Source organism: Stegostoma tigrinum, chromosome 7, assembly GCF_030684315.1.
Source record: "Stegostoma tigrinum isolate sSteTig4 chromosome 7, sSteTig4.hap1, whole genome shotgun sequence".
Lineage (NCBI taxonomy): Eukaryota > Metazoa > Chordata > Chondrichthyes > Orectolobiformes > Stegostomatidae > Stegostoma > Stegostoma tigrinum.
In genome coordinates this window covers 30,376,220-30,397,036 of record NC_081360.1, presented here as the reverse complement: position 1 = coordinate 30,397,036, position 20,817 = coordinate 30,376,220, and the positions used below count along the sequence as shown (strand labels likewise).

Genomic DNA, 20,817 nt, shown 5'->3' with positions numbered 1-20,817 from the left:
ATAAATACACTGCATCAGTCAATTTCGAACAGGGCTATCGCGAAAAAGCCAATGTACACGTATTAGAAATCATATAAAGTGACTTTCTTTATTCATTTCTGGAATGACGCATTGTTGTCTAGGCCAGCATTTATTGCCCATCCCACATTGGGGAATCAGATGGTTTTTTTTCCTGACAATTGGCAATGATTCTCATTAGACCCTTAATTCCAGCTTTCTATTGAATTCAAATTCCACCACTTGATTTGATTTGATTTAATGTCATGTGTACCTAAGTACAGTGAAAAGCCTTGTTTGCAAGCAGTACGGGAAGATTGTAGTAAACAAGGGCATACAGGTCTTAGGATGAATAAAAAATTTGAACGGAATGAGGTGTACAGGATGTGCATGAGGCAAGATCAATATTATTTGAGGTTAGACAGTCCATTCATTCAGCTCATAACAGCCGGGGAGAAGCTGTTCCTGAACTTACTGGTGTGTATGTTCAGGTTGCTGTATCTTCTGCCAAATGGAAGAGGTTGTAGGAGAGTATTACTAGAGTGGGATGGGTCTCTGATGATGTTGGCAGCCTTTCCACAGCAACAAGAAGTGTAAATGGTGTCCATGGATGCAAGGTTGGCTTCAGTGATTGTCTGGGCTGTGCTCACAACCTTCTGTAGTTCCATACAGTCCTGGGCACAGCAGTTGCCATACCAGGTTGTTATGCACTCGGAGAGTATGCTTTCAATGGTGCATCTCTAAAGGCTGGTGCGGATCCTAATGGACATGCCAACTTTCATAAACCACCTGGGGAAAAACAGGCATTGTTGTGACTTCTTGACCATTGCATCTACATAGGAAGTCCAGGACAGCGTGTCGGTTATCTTCACTCCTTGAAACTTGACGCTGTCAATCCTCTCAACCTCAGCTCCATTCATGGAGATGGGGCTATTTTTCCCTCCTTTGTTTTTGAAGTCAATGAGCATTTCTTTAATCATGCCAACATTGAGAGAGAGGTTGTTTCATTGCACCATGTCACCAAACCCTCTGTCTCCCTTCTGTATTCTGATTCATCATTGCTTGATAGCTGTCCTACCACAATGGTATCATCAGCAAACTTGTAGATGGCATTCATTCAGAATTTGGCTACACCGGCGTGGGTGTACAGGGAGTATAGTAAGGGACTGAGAATGCATCCTTGGGTCGCTCCAGGGCTGAGTGCTTTTGTGGAGGAGGTGCAGTTACTATCTTCACCAATTGCAGTCTGTGGGTAAGAAAGCGGAGGATCCAGTTGCAGAGGATGGAGCCGAGACTAAGGTCATGGAGTTTTGAGATCAGTCAGGAGGGGATAGTGGCGTTGAAGACGGAACTGTAGTGCATGAGCAGGTTTCTGATGTGAGAGTCGTTGTTGCCCAGATATTCCAGGGATGAGTGCTGGGTTAGTGATATGAGATCTTTTGTGGACTTGTTACATCAGTATGCAAATTCGAGGGGATCGAGGCAGGTTGGGAGACTGTAGTTGATGAGGGCCATGACCAGCCTCTCAAAGCTCTTCATGATTATGGAGGTCAGGGCCACTGGGTGGTAGTCATTAAGGCACATTGCCATGGGTCCCCAGCACATTACCTTGGTCTCTGAATTAACGGTCAAAAGATAATATCACTAGGCCACTGCCTCGTCCATTGAACTATTCCAGTTAACTTGACCATTTTTGCTCAAAACGTTACAAACTTATTCAACAGCTGAGATTTAGCAATTTTGAATGAATTGTACAATGGCATTTTAACATTTTAATTTGAACGATTAAATAATTCCAATGATGTCAAATTAAGTTACCTGTCGACAGATTGCTTCTTGATAAACTGCACCATGAAGTAATAAGGAGGTAGCAAGAACTGCAGATGCTGGAGTCAGAGTCAACACATTGTGGAGCTGCAGGAACACAGCAGAAGGGTCCTGACCTGAAACATTGACTTTCCTATACCTCTGACACTGCCTGACCTGTTGTGTTCCTCTAGCTCCCGCACTGTGTTGAGATGGAGTGATAAGATGTAGGTTCGATCTTGCAATTCTCCACAATAATTCCTAAATTCATTAGTGGATGAGGTAAGTGAGTACAAGCTATGGAAACTCCCAGGTTCAATTCCTATTCTGCGCAAACATCTTTTGATCCCAAGTGGAACCCTACGATCAGTAACCATACGTTAAGTTTCTCCTGCCAGCTACCAGTGATCCTGTAGGAAGTGGGTTGGTGTCATGCAAGCACAGAATCAAGTTTGGTTGTGACACCTTAGAGAATTGTAATGTCTGCTGATGCTGTTTAAATTGGCATGAAGTATCAAAGGATTCCGGGGCATACTGCAATATGAGTCAGCATCTTTAGAAGAGGGAGGAGAAAACTGATATAAGGAAATTAATTAGACTGAATATTAATCTTAATCCAAATGCACAACAATGGTTCCCAATTATTTTTGCTGAATTAACAATCAGATTATACATTTATGGACAATTATTTATGATGCGAGTGAATTCAGTATCATTCCTAAAAAGATTATAATTACAAAATCAAATCATCTGCTTTCCCAAGGGCAAAAAGTCCACAAATTATTTTTCAATATCACTCCTGAATGGTGCAATCCAGAGACTGGAGATGTTTAATGCTAGTAAGTGGATTAGCCAATTAGATGATCCCCAATGAAATCACTGGAAGATCAGTTTTGTATCAGAATCCCTTAAAGCAAAAACTTGGCGTTTCTGGCTGCTGATCTTCAGAAACTCATAGTAAAAAGCACTCCAAAATAAAGCTAATGCTTTCATCAAGATGATGAGATCGGGGGACTCCTCCTGCATTGAAACTCTGACTGTGAAAGTACTGCCACTTCATTCACAATTGACTTTCCATGCACATTCACACGTCATTTTTTTGAAAAAAAATCGACGTAATCCTGTCAGCTAGCACGCAGATTATGAACATCACTCATTCAACCAAGAGGCCAACCAGTGATGAATTATGCAAATAGCAAGATGCAATTTGCGCACCGCATGCAAGCAATTAAATTGTCCTCATGTCTTCCACACCCTTTCCACGCATACATGCCACATTCACATTGCAAGTTATGAAACGTGAGCATTGAACCATTACATCATGAGGCAGGTTGGCTGGATAAGAATTTATTCGTAAATTAATCATTCACATGGCTGAAGCAAAATGAAAAATCAAATCATTTTGTCTGCAACAAACAGGTGCAAACACTGGGGAATGGATTTCTTTCCTTGCTATTTCATGGCATGGGTTTCATTCTCCTCGTCATTTGTTTTAAATCCTGTAACACATTTATGTCCTCTTCCCTGCTAAGTGGTGTACCTCAAAATTGAGAAGTTTATTCATCTCTGTCCTTCCAGATACTATGCATAATAGGTCACACATTATTACGTACAAGCTACAATGAAAGATATAAGTCCACAGTCCTATGAATAGTCAGATGGATTCTTACATACTGATGGGAATACTAACCATGAGTGACACTTCAAAGACGTTTCTGTATCCATTCTTATCCCATGAGCAAGCAAGAGGAAATAAGACTGTGCCTCAAGTAGTTCTGGCTCGTCTGATCAGCAAATGAGATTGTGGCAGGTACACAGCTTCACAAACAGTTAAACTGGGCGTCCTAAATCTCAGCTCAGCCTCTTTCTGTCCTTACCACAGCTGAACAGCACAGAGCAGACATCCTTATCTCTAGGTCTAGTAACATTAAGTGGCTCTCTTTCAAATGACATTTTTCCTGTGCCATAACCGAGGGGAACTACTTGGATGAACAACATTATTCCTCCTCTTTTCAAGAAAGCCTGGGTTTTCACTCCTTAAATTTTAATGGTGGATTATAGAATGCACCTGGCCATCTAATGGAAAGTTCTTAGATCACCGTAGTAACAACATACAGAAATAATATAACGTAAGTTTGTGTTCACTGGCAACAACAGTATGTGTATCTCCAGAGCTCTTAATTCTTACTGCGTCATCAGATATAAGCTCATCCAGAAAACGTGGGAAACAAGTTTTCCTATTAAGTAAACATTTTCCACAGAGTGATCCAGACAACGACAGGTTTAAATCCTGTGTGGCAGCTATAAATGACCTTAAGACTCCTGGAAAAAAGGAGGGTCATTCCTGCTCCTGATCAAAGCAGGACCCATGGCTGTGATTGGTTTCGGCTGTAAAATCTCAAATGGTTAGATAATCTGGCAACCCATCTAGCGTTTTGTCCATAAGGAGACAAGGCATGGCAGTGTAATTAGGCCATTCCAGCCATCAAATCTGTCCCACCATTTAATGAAATCATGATTGACCTGATAACCCTCAACTCCATTTTCCTGCCTTTTGCCCATAAACCTTAATTCCTTAATTAAAAATCTGTCTATTTCAGCCTTGCATATACTTCTTGGTCCACTTCAATAACACTCCGCAGCTGAGGAAAGAATTTCACAGATTCACCATCCATTGTGAGAAGAAATTTCTCCTCATCTCTGGGTATTTTCTGAGATTATATTTTGTGGTCCTAGACTCTCCCACAACATGGAACAACCTCTCTACATCTAACAATGTCTAATGTTCACAAATGCAGAATTCTCATTTGCTTGAGAAACCAGGAGTTTTCAATACCTGCAGATCAGTCACTGAGCATGAGTCAATGCCTTCAGTCAAAGTTCAGAAGTATGTCCTAAAAAAAGTAAGCCAATGAATAAACCTGTCAGAGATATCAAAAACTACAGATGCTGGAGTCAGAGACAACACTGCACACATCTGGGGGAACACAGAAGGTAGGCAGCATCCGAGGAACAGGAAAGTTGACGTTTCGGGTCGGGACCCTTCTTGTCTTCCTGGACCACTTTGATACAATCTCATGGACTAGCTTAACAGGGCCATTGGCAGATTCTGTGAAATCAACTGTTTGCCTACTATCTCACAGGAGCTTATTCCTGTTCCAATAATTTCTTTGTGGCCAATGTCATACATACCTAAGAATTTCTACCTATTCATCAGCAACAGATCATTACAAAGCACAAAATATTCATGATAGTGTGCAGGGTCTGTTTACGCAGTTAGAGATATTGGGCTGGATTTTATTGGAGTCAGGGATGTACTGCTCACCTCCTTGAAAAAAAGTTTGGTTCCAGACCAAATGACTTTAAATAAGGCCAGTCTGCAATCACATGTTCCAGCAGCCTCCGCAACGACATTTGGGGCCTCAATCAAGGGGAAATCTCACTCTCAAGAGCTCTGGTCAACAGGAGTGATCGGCAACTTTCACGTAGCCAATGGTACTGGAATTGAGGCGTGGGCAATGCTGAGCCTGCAAATAACCCCGGACAGAAAAACGACATTATTTCCAGCGAAAGAGATAGAGAGAAGAGAGTGAGACGGTAAGGAGGGTTTCCAAGCTGAGGTGGGGATGCCTGGGTTTCGGATTTTGGAGACCAGATGGGGCGGAACAAAGCAGGGTCACATTTTCTTGGATATATCCCCCACAGACAAAAGGGCACCTCTCAGATAATGTACCCCCTTCCTTCCCTCCTTTTCAACCAAGTTGCAAATGGCTTTTCACTCCTGCTGCCACCTGCCACTGTCAACTGCTTTATGGCAATGGAGGTGGATTAAAGGCCTAGAGTGGGCAATATTCAACGCTTAAGGTGCACATTGGGCCTAAGAGTGTATTGGCGAGTAGGCACCTTATCCAGACCGCCTCTGTCCCCATATTTTCAGAAATTGACCAGAGGTGGATGGGAAGGCAGTGGGCTGGTCACTTGATAGACTTTACATGACCATCCTGGTGAAAACATGTTGGGGGGGGGTGCGGTTGGAGCAGAGCCTAAAATCCAGCCCACAGTTATCTTAAGCATGATTCCTTAAAGGCATAAATCACACACCTATGCCTTCCCTACATTGTAATGGTCTGACGCGTCTTCCAGAATTCTCCACACCCTTTCAGTATAGCCTGTTCTGCCAAGCTTTTGCAGAGCTGAGGCGTGAACCCAACCAGAGCTGTACCAATGGTTGCAACTTCGTGGCTGGTAGCCAATTTTTTAATCTGCCTCTCTATGGATCTTGGAGAGAAGTACAAGTATTCTTTCCCCTGAATAAAGTAAGAAATACATTCCTTTCTTTCTGCTGCCAGAGATGATGAGGTCTCATCTGTAAAACTCTCGACATTGCAGGCTATCTCCACAGTGCCCTCATGAGGAAAGGCCATGGCCTGAACACCACATAGGCCTCCAACATTTGCTCCCCGGACTGCATTGGCAATCTGCTGCCCAAGGGTCAGATCCTGTGTGTCAATAGTCACGTTGCAGTTCATGACATATGGGCTGGCACCGATTCCTGAAAAAGAGCGGAAAGAAAACATCTTTCTAAACGTGTGGCAATTTTCAAAACCTGTCATCAGTTTGAAATTATTCTCACAAAATTACCTGTGTATGGGTTATTTAAAGTCAAGGCTACAGAAGCAGTCTACAAGTTAGTGTCATGGTAGTTACCTTACTGTTCTGCTGTCTTCTGAGTTCAAGTGAACACGAATGGAAAATCTGTTTGGTTTTCCAATGACAATAACTTGCATTTATTTAATGCACTGAAGTAAACTGTCACAAGGTGCCTTACAGGAGCATCAGCAGATTTTAAGCAACATGAGGATGTATGAGGACAAATCGTCAAATTACAAAGTAAATTGCAAGAATATAAGAACAAAAAATAGGAGCAGGAGTATGCAATTCAGTCCCTCAAACCTGATCTGCCATTTGATATGTTCATGGCTGCTCTCATCTTAGCCTTAACTACTTTTCTGCCTGCTCTCCAATAACCCTTCAACTCATTACTAAATAAAAATCCGTCTCTCTCTGCCTTAAACTCAATCAATCAGTGTCTCAGCATCCACCACACTCTGGGGTAGTGGATCCCACAGATTGATAATCCTTTGGGAGAAGTTATTTCTCATCATCTCTGCTACACCTGATCCTAAAATTATGATCACTCATTCCAGATTGCCCCATATGAGGAAATATCCTTTCTATATCGACTTTCTCAATCCCCTCTAGCACCTTATATACCTCAATTAGATCTCCTCCCATTCTTCTAAACTTCAGAGAGTATAAGCCTAAACTGCTCAATCTCTCTTCATAAAACAAACATCTCACCTCCAGAATTGATCTAGTGAACCTCTTTTGAACTGCCTCCAACTATACCCCTCCTCAAGAAAGGGGACCAAACTGTACGCAATATTCTGGATGCAGTCCCATTAATGCATTGAACAGTTTCAGAAATATTTCTCCACATTGAGATTTTTTTTAAGCAATAAATGCTAAAAATTTAAATTTCCTTCCTTGTTGCCTGCTGTACCTGGACACTACTATTCTGTGATTCATGCACAAGGACACCCAAATCCCTCTGCACCAAAGTGCTCTGAATTTTTTCTCCATTGAGATAATAAATTGCCTTTCTATTTCTTAGACCAAAATGGTTAACCTCATATCTATCCACATTAAACTCCATCTGCCAAATTTTGGACCATTCACCTAACGCATACATATCTATTTATAAATTTCTCATTTCTTCATTGCAACCTTTTTTTGTGTTATTTGCAAATTAAGGTCTAGCACTTTCTGTTCATATATGCAACTATCAATACAGATTGTAAATAGTTGAAGCTCAACAACCGAACCCTAGTGCACTCCAATAGTTACCAGAAAATGATCCACTTACCCCAATTCTCTACTTTCCATTGGTTAGACAATGGTCTATGCAAGCTAATAAATTATTTCCAACCCATGTGACCTTACCTTGTGGAGTAACCATTTGTGCAGGACCTTATCAAATACATTCTGGAAGTTCAGAAAGACTATATCTACAAAATTGCCATTATCTGCAACTGCATCAACTTATCCAAACATGATTTTCTCATCATAAAACCATGCTGACTCTGATGGATTGTATTTTAACTTTCCAAATGTCCTTTTATTATTCCTTAATAAATGGTTGTCAGTTTTAAGGAGCAGCATAAAGGAGAAAAGATAGGTGGAGAGATTTTGGCAGAGAATTCCGGAGTTTCCTGAAGGCCTAGATGCCAATGGTGCAGCTACTAATATTGAGGATTCCCTAGGTGTAAAATTCTGCAGTCCAAAAATCTGGAGGGTTAGAAGAGGATACACAGATAAGAAAGGGCAGGTCACACAGGGGATTTGAAAACAAGGAGAAGCAATTAAAAACCAGCATGTTACCAAGGTGCGAGTCAGCATAGGTCAGCAAGCACAGGGATGATTGGTGAATAGGTTTTGGCATGAGTTACGACATGTGCAACTGGGTTTTGGATGGCCGCAAGGTGATAGAGTGCAGAAAGTGAGGGGGCCACATAGTCTGGTGTTATAAAAGGTATGTGTATGAGGTTTTCAGTAACAGGTATGCTGAAGTAGGGATGGCAATCAGCAAAGTTACTGATAGGAAAGTAGGGAGTCTTGGTGAAGCAGCAGAGATGGGGCTGGAAGCTTATTTCAGGTCAAATATGACACTGAGGTTGTGACAAGCCTAATTCAATTGTCTAAGCCTCGTCTTTTTCAGTTTATTTCGGGTAAGGAAGTTAAAGCTTCAGTGACAAGATGAGCAAAAGTTGATAAAATTTTAAGTTCTCTTATCCACTGAGAATGTTAGAAATCAGAAACAAAAACAGAAATTGGTGGTGGAACTAAGCAGATCTGGCAACTTCTGTGGAGAGAGAAACGGAATTAATGTTTCGAGTCTGCTACAACCCTCATCAGCTGGATTCAGAGTCATTTTAGAAAAAGCTTCTCAACTAACTGGCAACTGTCCATGATGCAGCACAACATATAAAGCCCCAACGTTTCCACACTTAGATGTTATCAGAAGCTAGAGGTAAAACTGCAATCCACTTTGCACTGGAGTACTTTTGAACATAGAAGGCTCCAAGATAGGTGTCAGCAGGTGCTACAACCCAAGAAGGACCTTTCAACTTTGTGAAATGAATTAAAACTGCACGCTCTCTACAAAATGGCCCATTGAGTTTCTCAAGAGGAATGAATGTTCTGTGTGATTTTATGAATCAAAATATACAATGTGGACTGTCTGTTCTAATTGGAAGTTGGATAGATTGTAAAATACTTTCTTCCTTGGATTACTGGACTCTAAATAGATCACTGAGGTCAAATCCAGCATTGTCAGGCATTTAGTCTTACCTCTCTTTCCACAGAAGTGCTGGTTTTGACTGGGCTGCCAGACGAAACGCATAAAATAATATCCAATGCTATTGATCAGCTATTTTACATGAAAATAAAATAAACACCAATTTGAAAATACTGGAGATAATCCCTCATTCTTGTGATAAAAATTAAAGTTTTTTTAACCTTTATAAATCTGTGGGCTGGGTTTTGAGATTACTTCTTAAAATTTGCAATATGAGATGGTTTGTGAAGATTTAAAGGGAAATCCTGGTACATAGAAGCAATTATGCTGAAACAACTGAGTCCAATTACAATGAATATGGAGGATTTTGGGGCGGAGGGTAGGGTCCATACCTTGTGTCAGAAAGTTCAATTCCCACTTTTTCCAGAAATTTGTCACAATGTCTCTAAACAGGTTGAATAAAAGAATAATAATAATTTAAATGGCCTTGTGGTATAGTGGTAGTGGTGTCGCTACATCTGGACCAAAAGATCAGGGTTCAATTCCCACCTGCCCTGGAACAGTTTGATAACATGATTAAAATTAATTAAGGTCAGCATGCTCAGAAATAACACAAAAATGAACTGGCAGAAATGAACAGAGTGACAATGCATTTGAGAGCCTAAGTATTCTAACACAACCTATAGCCATGCATTAATTTCCATCAAATCGTTTTAGGGTATGTTACAGAACACCAACCTGTCAAACCATATCTAAGAGAAATCACAGCTCCAACATCTGGCTTTATTTCATTCACATTCAAACTGGTCCTCTTGTACCAGTTCACCTCCTTCCTGCGTTGGACTAGGTTTCGTTTGAGAGGTTGATCTGCATATCCAAAATAAAAGATACTGCAATCTGGTACATCTTGAGATAATTTCTCTGCAATGTCTGTAAGGAAGAGATGAAAGGGATTTTAAAAATCCTCAATTTACAGGGCATAAAGTTTCAAGTACTAGTTACCTATAAAGTAATATTTAGCCAATGTTGCATTTAGTTGTTTGTAACATGCATGAAATTTGAATAAAACAAAGAACTGCAGATGCTGGAAACCTGGATCAAAAACATAAATTACAGGTCTGACAGCATCTGTAGAAAGAAAGCAGAGTTAATCTTTGATGTCCTGTGACTCTTTGTCAGTTTTTCCAGCACTTACTGTTTTTGTTTCATCAAATTTGAAGTTGTACAATTCCTTTATGTCAGTCACTGGGAATTTAAATATCCTAGCATGTGACAGTCTCTATGAAGATTATAACAACAGCGCTTTCCTTGCCTAATTCCAGACTTTTTGGGCATCCTTAATTTTAATTGCAATTCATGATGACAATGCCTACAGCAGCGTAGGCCTTAAGTCTGGAATTCCTTCCTTGAACCTCACTGATGCTCTTTCATCCTTTAAGAGCTCTGTAAAACCTAGATATTTGAGAAAGCTTTTGATTATTTGCTCTGGTATCTCCTTAGGTAGCCCAGTATCAAATATTGTTTTGTAATGTTGCTATGAAGTGCTTTGGGATGTTTTATGCTAAAGGTACTACATAAACACAGGTAGTTGTTGTTCAAGCATGACTGAAGTGAAATGAATACTGCTGTTAACCTACCTCGAGCCACTCTGCCACATTCTTCCAGGCTAACAGACTCTGATAGGGGGTAAATGGGAACAAGATCCACGCTCCCAAGGCAAGGATGGATGCCATCATGGTGCTCCATATCAATCAAATCATATGCTTCAGTGCATGCTGTCACAACGGAATTACCTAAAAAAGGAAAATTCACTTAACCCGTTGCTATATAACATGCTATACAAAAAGTATAATGATTGAGCTCAGTGGATGAAATATTAACAGAAATCTACACTGCACATAAATATCTAACGTATTGTATTATATCATAGAATAAACCGTGTTATTTTTCTTTGAAAGTGGATTTTCTCTCAAGTATGGAAAAAACTGTGGAAACATAAAAGATTTCCACAGCTTCACAACAATGTGTGTGAAGTTATATGCAACCTTCCCTCTTTTGCCAGTTCCATGTCAGTTAAGATTTCTCCATATTGCAGTATTAATGAATACTTGGCAAAATGATCAGGCATTAGCCACAGGAGTAGATGTAGGCCCCGTAACCCATCGAGTTTGATCTGCCATTCAATAAGATCTGATAAGAGCTGATGTGATTTATCCTCAACAACACTTCTTTTTTTCGCTCCGCTAACCTCGATTCCCTAACGGATTAAAAATCTGACTCGCGTTGCCTTAGCTATCCTTAATGACCCAGCCTCAACGGCTCTCTGTGGTGAACAATTCCACAGTTTGACTACTCTACATGAGAAAAAAATAGTACTCACCCTCACTGGGTGACGCCTTTCTCTGAGGTCATGCCTTCTGGCTCTAGGGTGACCTACAGGGGAAAGCAATCACTCCATATCTACTCTGTCAAGCCCTCCAGGAATCAATATGTTTTCATAAGGACTCCTCTCATTATTCTAAACTCCAACCAGTACAAGCACAGCTACTCGATCTGTCATAAGAAAATCCTTCCATGTCTAAAATTAATTGAGTGAACCTTCTCTGGGCTATCTCCAATGCCACTACATTTTTCCTACCAAAAGGGGAACCAAAACTGTTCACAGCCATTCCAGGTGTTGTCTGACCAGATCTGAACCCCAAATTCCTGCGTCCTGCAGATTTCCATAGCCATTCCAATTTAAATAATATTCAGCTCTTTTATTCTCCCCGCCAGAGCTCCTAACCTCATGATTTCCCACATTATAGTCCATCTGCCAAGTTTTTGCCCTGACGGTGTCCCTCTGTAGACTTTTTGTGGTCATCCTCACTACTATCCCTCTCATTTATTTTTGTGTCATCTGCAAACTTTGTTGTAGTACATTCAATTTTGTTATCCGAGTCATTAATGCGTTACAAATATGTGTGGCCCCAGCACTGATCTCTGTGCCATTCTAGTAGTCACAGGTAGTTATCCTGAAAATGCCCCCTTTACCCTAGCTCTCTGTTTTCTATCAGTCGGTCAATCCTCTTTCCATCTTGACATACTACTCCCAACACTATGGGCTCTTATCTTATAATGTAACTTTGATACTATACATAAAGTTCATTAGCTGTCACACATTGAAATGCCAAAGCTGCGGAAATAAATGAACAAAAGATCATGTCTGTAACTTAAGCAATTTAACTTCCTCAGTCTCGAGTGGAATTATTCTTATAATAGAAAATAACACAACGCCATTTATTTCCCCACAATTAACAATTAGCGAATATAATTTCAGGAACCTGTGGCTAGTACCAATTCTACCATGTCATGTTTTGTATATTTTTTATCCCTTATTGGTTTGATGTCATATATTTCCTCTCCCCTGAGCTCACCTCAAATACCTTTGCATCAGCAAGATGACGAGTAAGCAATCTGTTCCCAACAGTGCTCTACAACTAATATTAAATAATGTTTGCACACATTAAATACAAGGAAATGACTATCACCAAAGAGGGAATCTAAAGACCTCCCTCGACGTTCAATGGTGTTATCATCATTGAGTCCTCCAACGTCAAAATACTGCAGGTCACTGCTGAACATAAACACAACAGAAATACAAGTAATACAAATATAGGAACACAGGAATTAGGAGTGGAAGTAGGTAATTCAGCCTTTGAGCCCATTCTGCAATTTAGCATGATCATAGCTGATCTTATCCTGGCCTCAACTCCACTTTCCTACCTGCTCCCCATATACCTTTAACCCACTTTTCATTAGAAACATATCTATTTCTTTCTTGACTCTTTCGATAGATTTTCCCAGTACTGCACTTTGGGCAGTGAGTTCTAGAGATTCACAACCTCCCAAAGAGAAATAGTTTCTCCTCAGCTCAGTTTTGAACCTACCTCCTCTCACTCTATATCTATGATGTCTTTTTCGAGACTGTCTCACAAGGGGGAACAGCTGTTCAACGTTCTGTTGACAAGATTGTCATGCGTTATAAATTATGTTCTGAATAAATCTCTCCCTGATGTCCCAAGGCTTTCCATTATCTACAAGACACACATTAGAAATGTGATGGAATGCTACTCACTTACTTGGATGAGTGTAACTCCAACATCACTCAAACTGGACACCATCTAGGACAAGCTGGCCACTTGATTGGCACCACATCTACCACCTTAAGCATTCACTGCCTCTGCCCCGGCGGCATACCATGAGCAAATTGTGTTGCAGCAATTCACCAGGCCTTCTCCAAACTAATTACCTTCATCACCTAGAAGATCAGCAGCTACATGAGAACATTAGCTACATGCAACCTTCCCTCCAAGTCATACCATCTGGACCTGAAGTGTATCACTGTTTCTTCAGTTTTGCTGTGTCAAAATTCTGGAACTTCAACCCTAATGTGATTTTGGTGCACCGACACTACATGGACTGAAGCAGTCTCCAGCACGCCTTTTCAAGATTAATTAAGGATGACCAATAAGTGCTGGCTTTGTCAGTGATGCACACATCCCATGATCATATTAAAAACAAGTTCTCAACTGGGGAATTCAGCTAGTCAGTGGCATGTTTGAACATTCTTATAATTTGATGTGATCATATAAGTCTAGATTTAAGATAGAAGGCATTTTCTCTTACTTATTTCTCAGTTTCAATTTATCGACATGTCATTTACAATTTGAAAATTTTTCAAGGAAGTTTCACTATGAGTGAAGCAGTGATTGCAGCAACAATCCAACACTATTCCATCTCCTGCATCATTCATCTCTATAACCAGCTAAGCATGGTTATGTTTATATTGAGTGGTGTGTGAAATGAGTTTGTCAAGACATTTACCTTGCTTTCCATGCTTACTCCCTTCAACACTTGTCCGAAACAGTCACACAAGGTGTGGGAATATGAATGTTCTCTCTTAGCTACATACCTCAGGGTCCTGCATCTGCAAGGCAGCTGAATCTGCCAGGCAGCTGAATCTGCCAAGTCTTTATTCTCTGCATCCCACCAACTCGATAAATTACCTCACAAGCATCTAACATTACACTCCATAGCCTATCATGTAAATACAAAGCACAGTAACTATTAAAAGGAACAGAAACTGAGATTCAGTCAAGCCTGAAGTTTGAACTTGGGCTCTAGGCAGACAGTCAAATATTGGCCTGTGGAGCAAGAAATTTTTCAAATGCTTTTCCAGTTGATACAAACTGTACTTTTAAGAGCAAACGCGTCTTACCTAAAGTCTCCACAGGAGCAGCAAGAGTTAAGACAGATCGGTTATAGTCATAATCTGAAAATATATTCAACACAGTTGTTTGTGTTTGTTTCTGACCTGCAATCAAAGCACAAAAATGTGTCACCAATATTTCAGGCAGTTACATTTTTTTTCCTCATGGTTTTAGCAATGAAAATTAACTCGTACCTGCTTTATCCCAGAGGGCAGCTTTAGCAATCCTTTCCACAATGTCTCGCTGTCTAGCTTCAGAAACATTCAGCAAACATACAGCCAAACGGAGACACAGTCTTGAGGATGCCATGTTTTAGCCTAAACAAGAAAATAAAAATTACTTTGTTCCCATCTCATTTCTTAATCCATTGTTAATAGAATTCCCCTTTTGGTGCTTTTAATAAACCAATCAAGAGAGAGTGACTGACTGGCAGCCCCCTTCAACTGATGGTCTACCACACAGTAAACATGCATCAAGTCGAGACTAATACAGATGCACCTACATATCCTGTTGCCATGCTTATTTTCAATAATGTGTAGATTAAACATAGCTATGCAGGCACTAATAAAATAAGCAATAGAGGTTTTGGGTGTAGCATTTTTCCATGAAGTTTGACAGTCACAAACTCTAGGGATACAAATGAAAACAATGCTGTAACACTCAGCAGATCAGGCAGCTACCGTAGAAAGGAATAGAGTTATTTCAGGTCAATGAGCTTTCATCAGAACTGAAGGATATAATCATTGCTGCTTGTAGTTTGTAAATCTGCCAATATTGCAACCAAGCAGTAACAAGCCCATATTTTTGAAGTAAACAGAAAATGTGAAGGCGCCACCTAATAAAACTTTGATTCTGCAGTATTGTAAAAGGCAGTTCGATAGTACTTTCACAGAAAAAAATTTAAAGACGGCACTACTCTATTTAGAAATATTAAAGTTACAATGACTCTAAAATTATAAATGTCATAGCTGTAAATTAATGATTAGATTTCTGACTTAACATAAAGGGTTGTTATGTTTTATGAGCACACAAACTTTTCACCTTGATTAACAGAGGCTTAAGTACAACCTTTGGAAAATCAAAACAAATACTTTAACAAGTTAGAAAGTCAATGAACAGACTCTTTATAATCTGTTTTCTTGTCTCCATGTAAATTAACAAACAGTCGAGTATAGTAGTAACGCAATGAAGGAAGTGCCGCCATGTTGTGAGGAAATCCATTTCCTGTGTGTTCAATTTGCCCGCAGAAGCCAGCATTCTTGAAGAGCTGTAACTTTCAGAACACACTCCGTTCCGAAATTTGCTAGGGGCAACGTTGTATTCCGGCAGCAGCAGGGGAAAGGCTCATTACGAGGTTTTCAATAGGTCATTCGGGATAAAGACGGAAGGGTGGGGGTGTTGTGGAACAGCACTTCCAAACATTACAGACAAGAACTGAAGGTCAGTGAGTTGTAAAGCAGACAAACGGTAAATTCCATGTTAGACTCCATGCGGATTTTCAGCTCTCCTGCAAGGAAGGCAACAGGATATGTGGGTTCTGTGAAAGACTCAGTGAGTTAATTCCCAAGAGCAGTTGAATATCTCTGTGCCATTAGTCCTCAGGCCACGCTCCAGGAGTTATTAGGCAGTTAGATGTTGCAGTCAGAGCTAAAGAAAAGTCTTGGAAGTTGTGGTGGTTCACAAGAAGCTGGTTGCCACTAGTGGTTCAGTATAGCTGTGAATGAGGTGGTTGAAAAGCCTAATAGTCGAATGTACGCCATACAACTGAGCAAGATTAAAGCTCAAGGAAAACCCAAGGACAGATCTAACTTGGTGAAGCTAGCTATCAGGGAAAAGCTGGTATTGTGCTGGTGAATACATTTTGGAGTGCAGTTTTCAGAACTAAGGGGAGTATAGATACAGACAGGATAGTAATTGACTAGAACAAGTGCTGTGACTGAAGCAGGCATGAAGAAGAGTCTTTGATAGGGATTTCCAAGGTCAGTTCAGCAAAAGTAAAGAGTTACAATTCATTGTGAAGTTTAATGGGATCTGATGACCCTCTGCAGCATTAACGTTCGGAAAGAGCTGTACAGTAAATTCTTGGGGACCTTTCTTGATTGCATTAGCTTTTTGAATGCATGATGGGGTGTTGAAAAAATATATGCCACATGTTTACTATGTTAGTTCAGGCTGTTAGAAATAATCTATACACATGTTGTAGATTGTGTTACTATTCTAACCGGTATAGCAAAGTCCTGGTGTTTGTTTGAAACCATCACATCTTGTGGCTTTACTATCTAAGCAAGTTTGCTTTAGCCAGATCATAACACAAAATTGGTGGTTCCACCTGGGATCATAATGATGTTCATTTGAAACTAAGGTTTGAGATGGAACCTAATGTTGTCAGTATTAATCTCCAAGCCATTGCTCATGGACACAGCAAGCCCTCTAGCGTGAAGGCTGAATACTGAACAACATGGCATCAAAATGTTCACGAGAATGGTCCCAGGATTGGAAAGCTTAACATATGAGGAACTTTTGAGGACGCTGGGTCTATACTTGATGGAGTTTAGAAGAACGAGGGGGTATCTAATTGAAACTTATAGAATACTGAATGGCCTGGACAGAGAGTGAATGTTGGGAAGATGTTTCCATTGGCAGGAGAGACTAGGACCCGAGGGCACCGCCTTACAGTAAAGGGAAGACCTTTTAGAACTGAGATAAGAAGAAATTTTGTTCAGCCAGAGAGTGGTGAATCTATGGAATTCACTGACACAGAAGGCTGTGAAAGCCAGGTCATTAAGTACACTTAAGACCTAGATAGATAGGTTCTTGATTATCAAGGGTTATGGGGAGAAAGCGGGAGAATGGAGTTGAGGGACATAATCAGCCATGATTGAATGGCAGAGCAGACTCGATCAGCTGAATGGCCTAATTTCTGCTCCTATGTCTTACGGTCTTAAAATTTGTAGAGAGGAAGAACTGCTGGTTTTTCATGTTTATCTCAGTGTTAGATGGAAGTGAGAGCTTGCCACTTGAGCATGACTGCTAACTTCTGACATCAGGCAGCCAAGCTAATCGAATGCTGTTGCCTCTCCAAACTTTGAAAGGCAGTATCTCAATATTCCCTGTGCTGGATTTTTGTCCTGGGGTCCATCATCCTAATGATAGAAGCTATCACAGTACAAACCATTTCATCACAGGTGGAGGACAGCATGCAGCAGCAGGCAGCATGATGTTAAGAATCTGTGCTTGGGCTACTCACAATTTTTGATGCTTTCTTCAAGGTTACTGCAGCAGAGAGAAATACTCCTCCTTTTCCCCAGCCAAATAGAACAGACCTAGCATGAGGTGATCTATGATGTGACTAGCCTTAGCCTAGAACCTGAGCTAAGTGTCACAAACACTTCGATGATATTCTTAGGTCTGGAAAAGTGAAATGCAGTGCCATGACATACACTAGTTCTTAAACCTGAGGGCACACAGCAATCCTAACATTGAAGATCTTTGTGCCCAGATGCATTGCTGAACCCTGAGCAAAACTCTCAAACTCAGTGGATTTCCAAAGATCTCGTGTGAATTCTACGCTGGCAGTGGTGAAGGAAAGCAACCTTGTCTTAACTCTGTTGACCTTTGCAGGAGAAAACAGCACACAAAATGAGAGAGGAAGCTCAGGTGGTAGAGTGCTCTAGCTTTCTATGTTTACATATGTGGAGGAGTGGGCTGTTGATTTCATGAGGATAACTGTACAAAGGAGTGGATGATAGAGAGTTGGGAATTCATCTAAGACGGTATAAAATGATCTCAAAAATATCCAGGGTCGAAACACAGTCCTCCCCAGCCAATACCATGCTATCACACCAATGTCCTGATTCAGCTTTGCTGAAGCATCTGGAATTGTGAGTCCTCATGTCTCTGTTCATGTGTCCCCCACAGGGCCAATGTCGAAGCACCAAAGCCTACTGTGTCACATTGATCAAGTGCATCGTCTACTCTGACTCAGCAGGCCCACAATCTGGTTTAGAACAGGTTCCACAGGTGTAAAGTGCACTACATGAGGAAGTAGGAGAGGAGGGAAATCAGGGCAGCTGCACCCCATTGGAGGCTGGGGGGTGGGGAAATGACACAGGCTTGGAGTCACAAGATGTCCAATGTAATGACCGACATTCTTCCATCCATGAAAAGGTGACAAATTCTCAGCAAACAAATCCATAAACCATACAGGGTAGATACTCCTCGGGAGAGATGTACACCCACTCCTCAGAATTCCATGAAGCATGTGGTACGATTCATTTCTCAGGGTTTTGAGCTCATGAGCTCTCCCACTAATAGCATTGCCAACTTCGAGGAGAACCATATGTGGCATCACTGAGTATAGGCAGGACCCGCATCCTAATATGTACATAAAGAATGCCATTCCTTGCAGCATTGGCTTGCCAATGCCACAAATTTACAAGCAGTGAATGCCTATTGCACCCTAACTGGCAGTTTTCTCAGATGTTTCAGGGGACCAGAAAAGGCATGAGGCAGTCACAGATGAAAAGGAGAGGGAGGGGCACTTCTATTGTAATCAACAGGAAACACCTTGATGCTTCTGACTTCAAAAACATAAATACAACAACTTGTGACACAGGCTGCCCTGCACTGACACCAGTGGAGCAGGATCCATATTGGCACCTCTAAAATGAGGATGACCACAACCAAAATCCCAGCCACCCATCAAACATAACAAGCACGTTAACTCATCCTATTCCTCGGTTATTAAAGGACAGGCCTCCCTGTCCTCAGTTCATAGTGTAGTTCCAACAAAACTCACCAGTAAATACAAAACACTGTGCATCACCTTCTGGTTGAGTACTTTATAGACCTCAGGATTTAAGGCAGAGTTGAAAATTTTTAAATCATATCCTCTGTTACATTTTCTTTTATATGTTTAATTCTTTCTCTTTTTGTATTTTTCTCCTGTTTGTGTTCAGGAGATGACAGTTGTTCATCATTCTGAGATTCGCTCCGTCTCTGGACACTTGTATGTCTTTAGTGCATATGGGCTTTGCACCACCAACTGTGTTATCATTCTTCTTCTCCTGTTTCCCATCCAGTCATAGACTTTCCCTTTTGTTAATTTCCCACCCGGTTTCCTGTCATTTGCTTAAAACCAAACTGTTTCCAATTCCGATGTCAGAGTCATGGTTCTTGAACATAAATTCAGTCTGAAAGACCTTGTTTGATGACAGTTCTCTAAGCAAGGGGCCATACGCCAGAAATGAACTGTCATTTTGGCAGATGTTAACTCACCCGCTGCGCATTCCCAGCATTTGGCGTTTCCAGCTCTTATTTAGGAAGAACTGGGGGGACACCTTGCTGCACTGAGAGGAATTGGGACTCTATTTCCACCAAGCGTTACAAAGGGGGGAATCCCGTGACATCACAGAGCCACAGTCGCCACTGGAAACGGGTCAGCTCGCGCAGGGGTCGGCTGTCAATCAAACCCCACTAGCCCCAGTCTCGCTGTCAATCAAACTCCTCTGTCGATTACATGTTTTTCACAACTGCTCTTCGGTCACAGGAATATTTCGCTCTAAATTTTTCTAACATGCCGCGTTCCCTGCTGATTGTAAAGTGCCGTGCATTCTGCTCCAAACGGGTAATTCCTTGCAGACAGCACATTGTTCCCGTGGGCTCTAGAAGAGTTTGCTGTAGACTCACCTCTCGGTTCAGAAAGGCCTCATCAGCTATTGCAACTTAGTGGAGTGCGGAGTGATCGCTGACTGGACCTTTGAACATACGAACTGGACTCTGCCTATGGCAAGCTGCTCGGTCCAAAATTTGTCGAATAGTGCCCTCGTCTGGCATTCACAAAGTACTACCTCTCGAAATTCCGGAGCTGAGCGAATAAATACACTCAAGAATGAGACGTGAGTGAACCCGAGAGCATCCAGATTTTTATGGCTCAATATCACATCAGGCAGTACTTTTACACAATTTAACTGGTGCATTCATAGTTTTATTTCATTATTTTCTTATCAGTTATAGTGAATCACAAAAAGTTCTTTCAAGTTGTTTGGACAATGCTTTTAAGTATTTCTTTAACGCAGCCCGTGTCATAGTGAGCAGGACCCCACTGCAGCTGCAGACACTTTTCTTAATTGCTGGAGATTTTCTTTACTGACTCGAGAACCATAGCACAAATTTTAAAATGAAAATGGAAATACTCCGCAGATAGTGACCTAGAATGAACAATCTCCAGCTGCTTTGTCAAAGACCTTCCACGAAAAAATCAGACGTGAAGATGTTTGCTAGTGATTGCACAGCATTTAGTACTATTTGCAACTCCTGATATAATAGGGTAGTACTGGTCACGTGCACCAAAACTTGGACAGTAGTCCGGCTGGTCTGGTAAGTAACTGGTAACATTGTGCCACG

General features: G+C 41.1%; 1 protein-coding gene across 2 annotated transcripts; it reads right to left on the bottom strand.

Annotated features, from left to right (window-relative positions):
• Positions 1 to 3,050: 3,050 nt before the first annotated feature.
• Positions 3,051 to 20,196, bottom strand: ftcdnl1 (formiminotransferase cyclodeaminase N-terminal like 1). Of its 2 annotated transcripts, none has more exons than XM_048535115.2 (6): positions 19,211 to 20,093; positions 14,607 to 14,729; positions 14,421 to 14,516; positions 10,798 to 10,953; positions 9,899 to 10,090; positions 3,051 to 6,355 (listed from the first exon to the last, which is right to left on the bottom strand). In XM_048535115.2, the coding sequence occupies exons 2-6, from the start codon at positions 14,719 to 14,721 to the stop codon at positions 5,916 to 5,918; spliced, it is 999 nt and encodes a 332-aa protein (XP_048391072.2). In that variant the 5' UTR covers positions 14,722 to 14,729; positions 19,211 to 20,093; the 3' UTR covers positions 3,051 to 5,915. The 2 variants fall into 2 exon arrangements, with proteins under 2 accessions (XP_048391072.2, XP_048391071.2); XM_048535114.2 differs by lacking the exon at positions 19,211 to 20,093 and adding an exon at positions 20,101 to 20,196 and having other exon boundaries at positions 3,052 to 6,355.
• Positions 20,197 to 20,817: the final 621 nt, after the last annotated feature.

Excerpts from the sequence above, each read along its gene's own strand:
- ftcdnl1 (XM_048535114.2), bottom strand. The coding sequence starts at position 14,721 with ATGGCATCCTCAAGACTGTGTCTCCGTTTGGCTGTATGTTTGCTGAAT. Across the intron at positions 14,517-14,606 it reads TGCCCTCTGGGATAAAGCAG|GTCAGAAACAAACACAAACA; the intron begins GTACGAGTTAAT and ends CTTTGATTGCAG. Across the intron at positions 6,356-9,898 it reads TCTTAGATATGGTTTGACAG|GAATCGGTGCCAGCCCATAT; the intron begins GTTGGTGTTCTG and ends GCTCTTTTTCAG.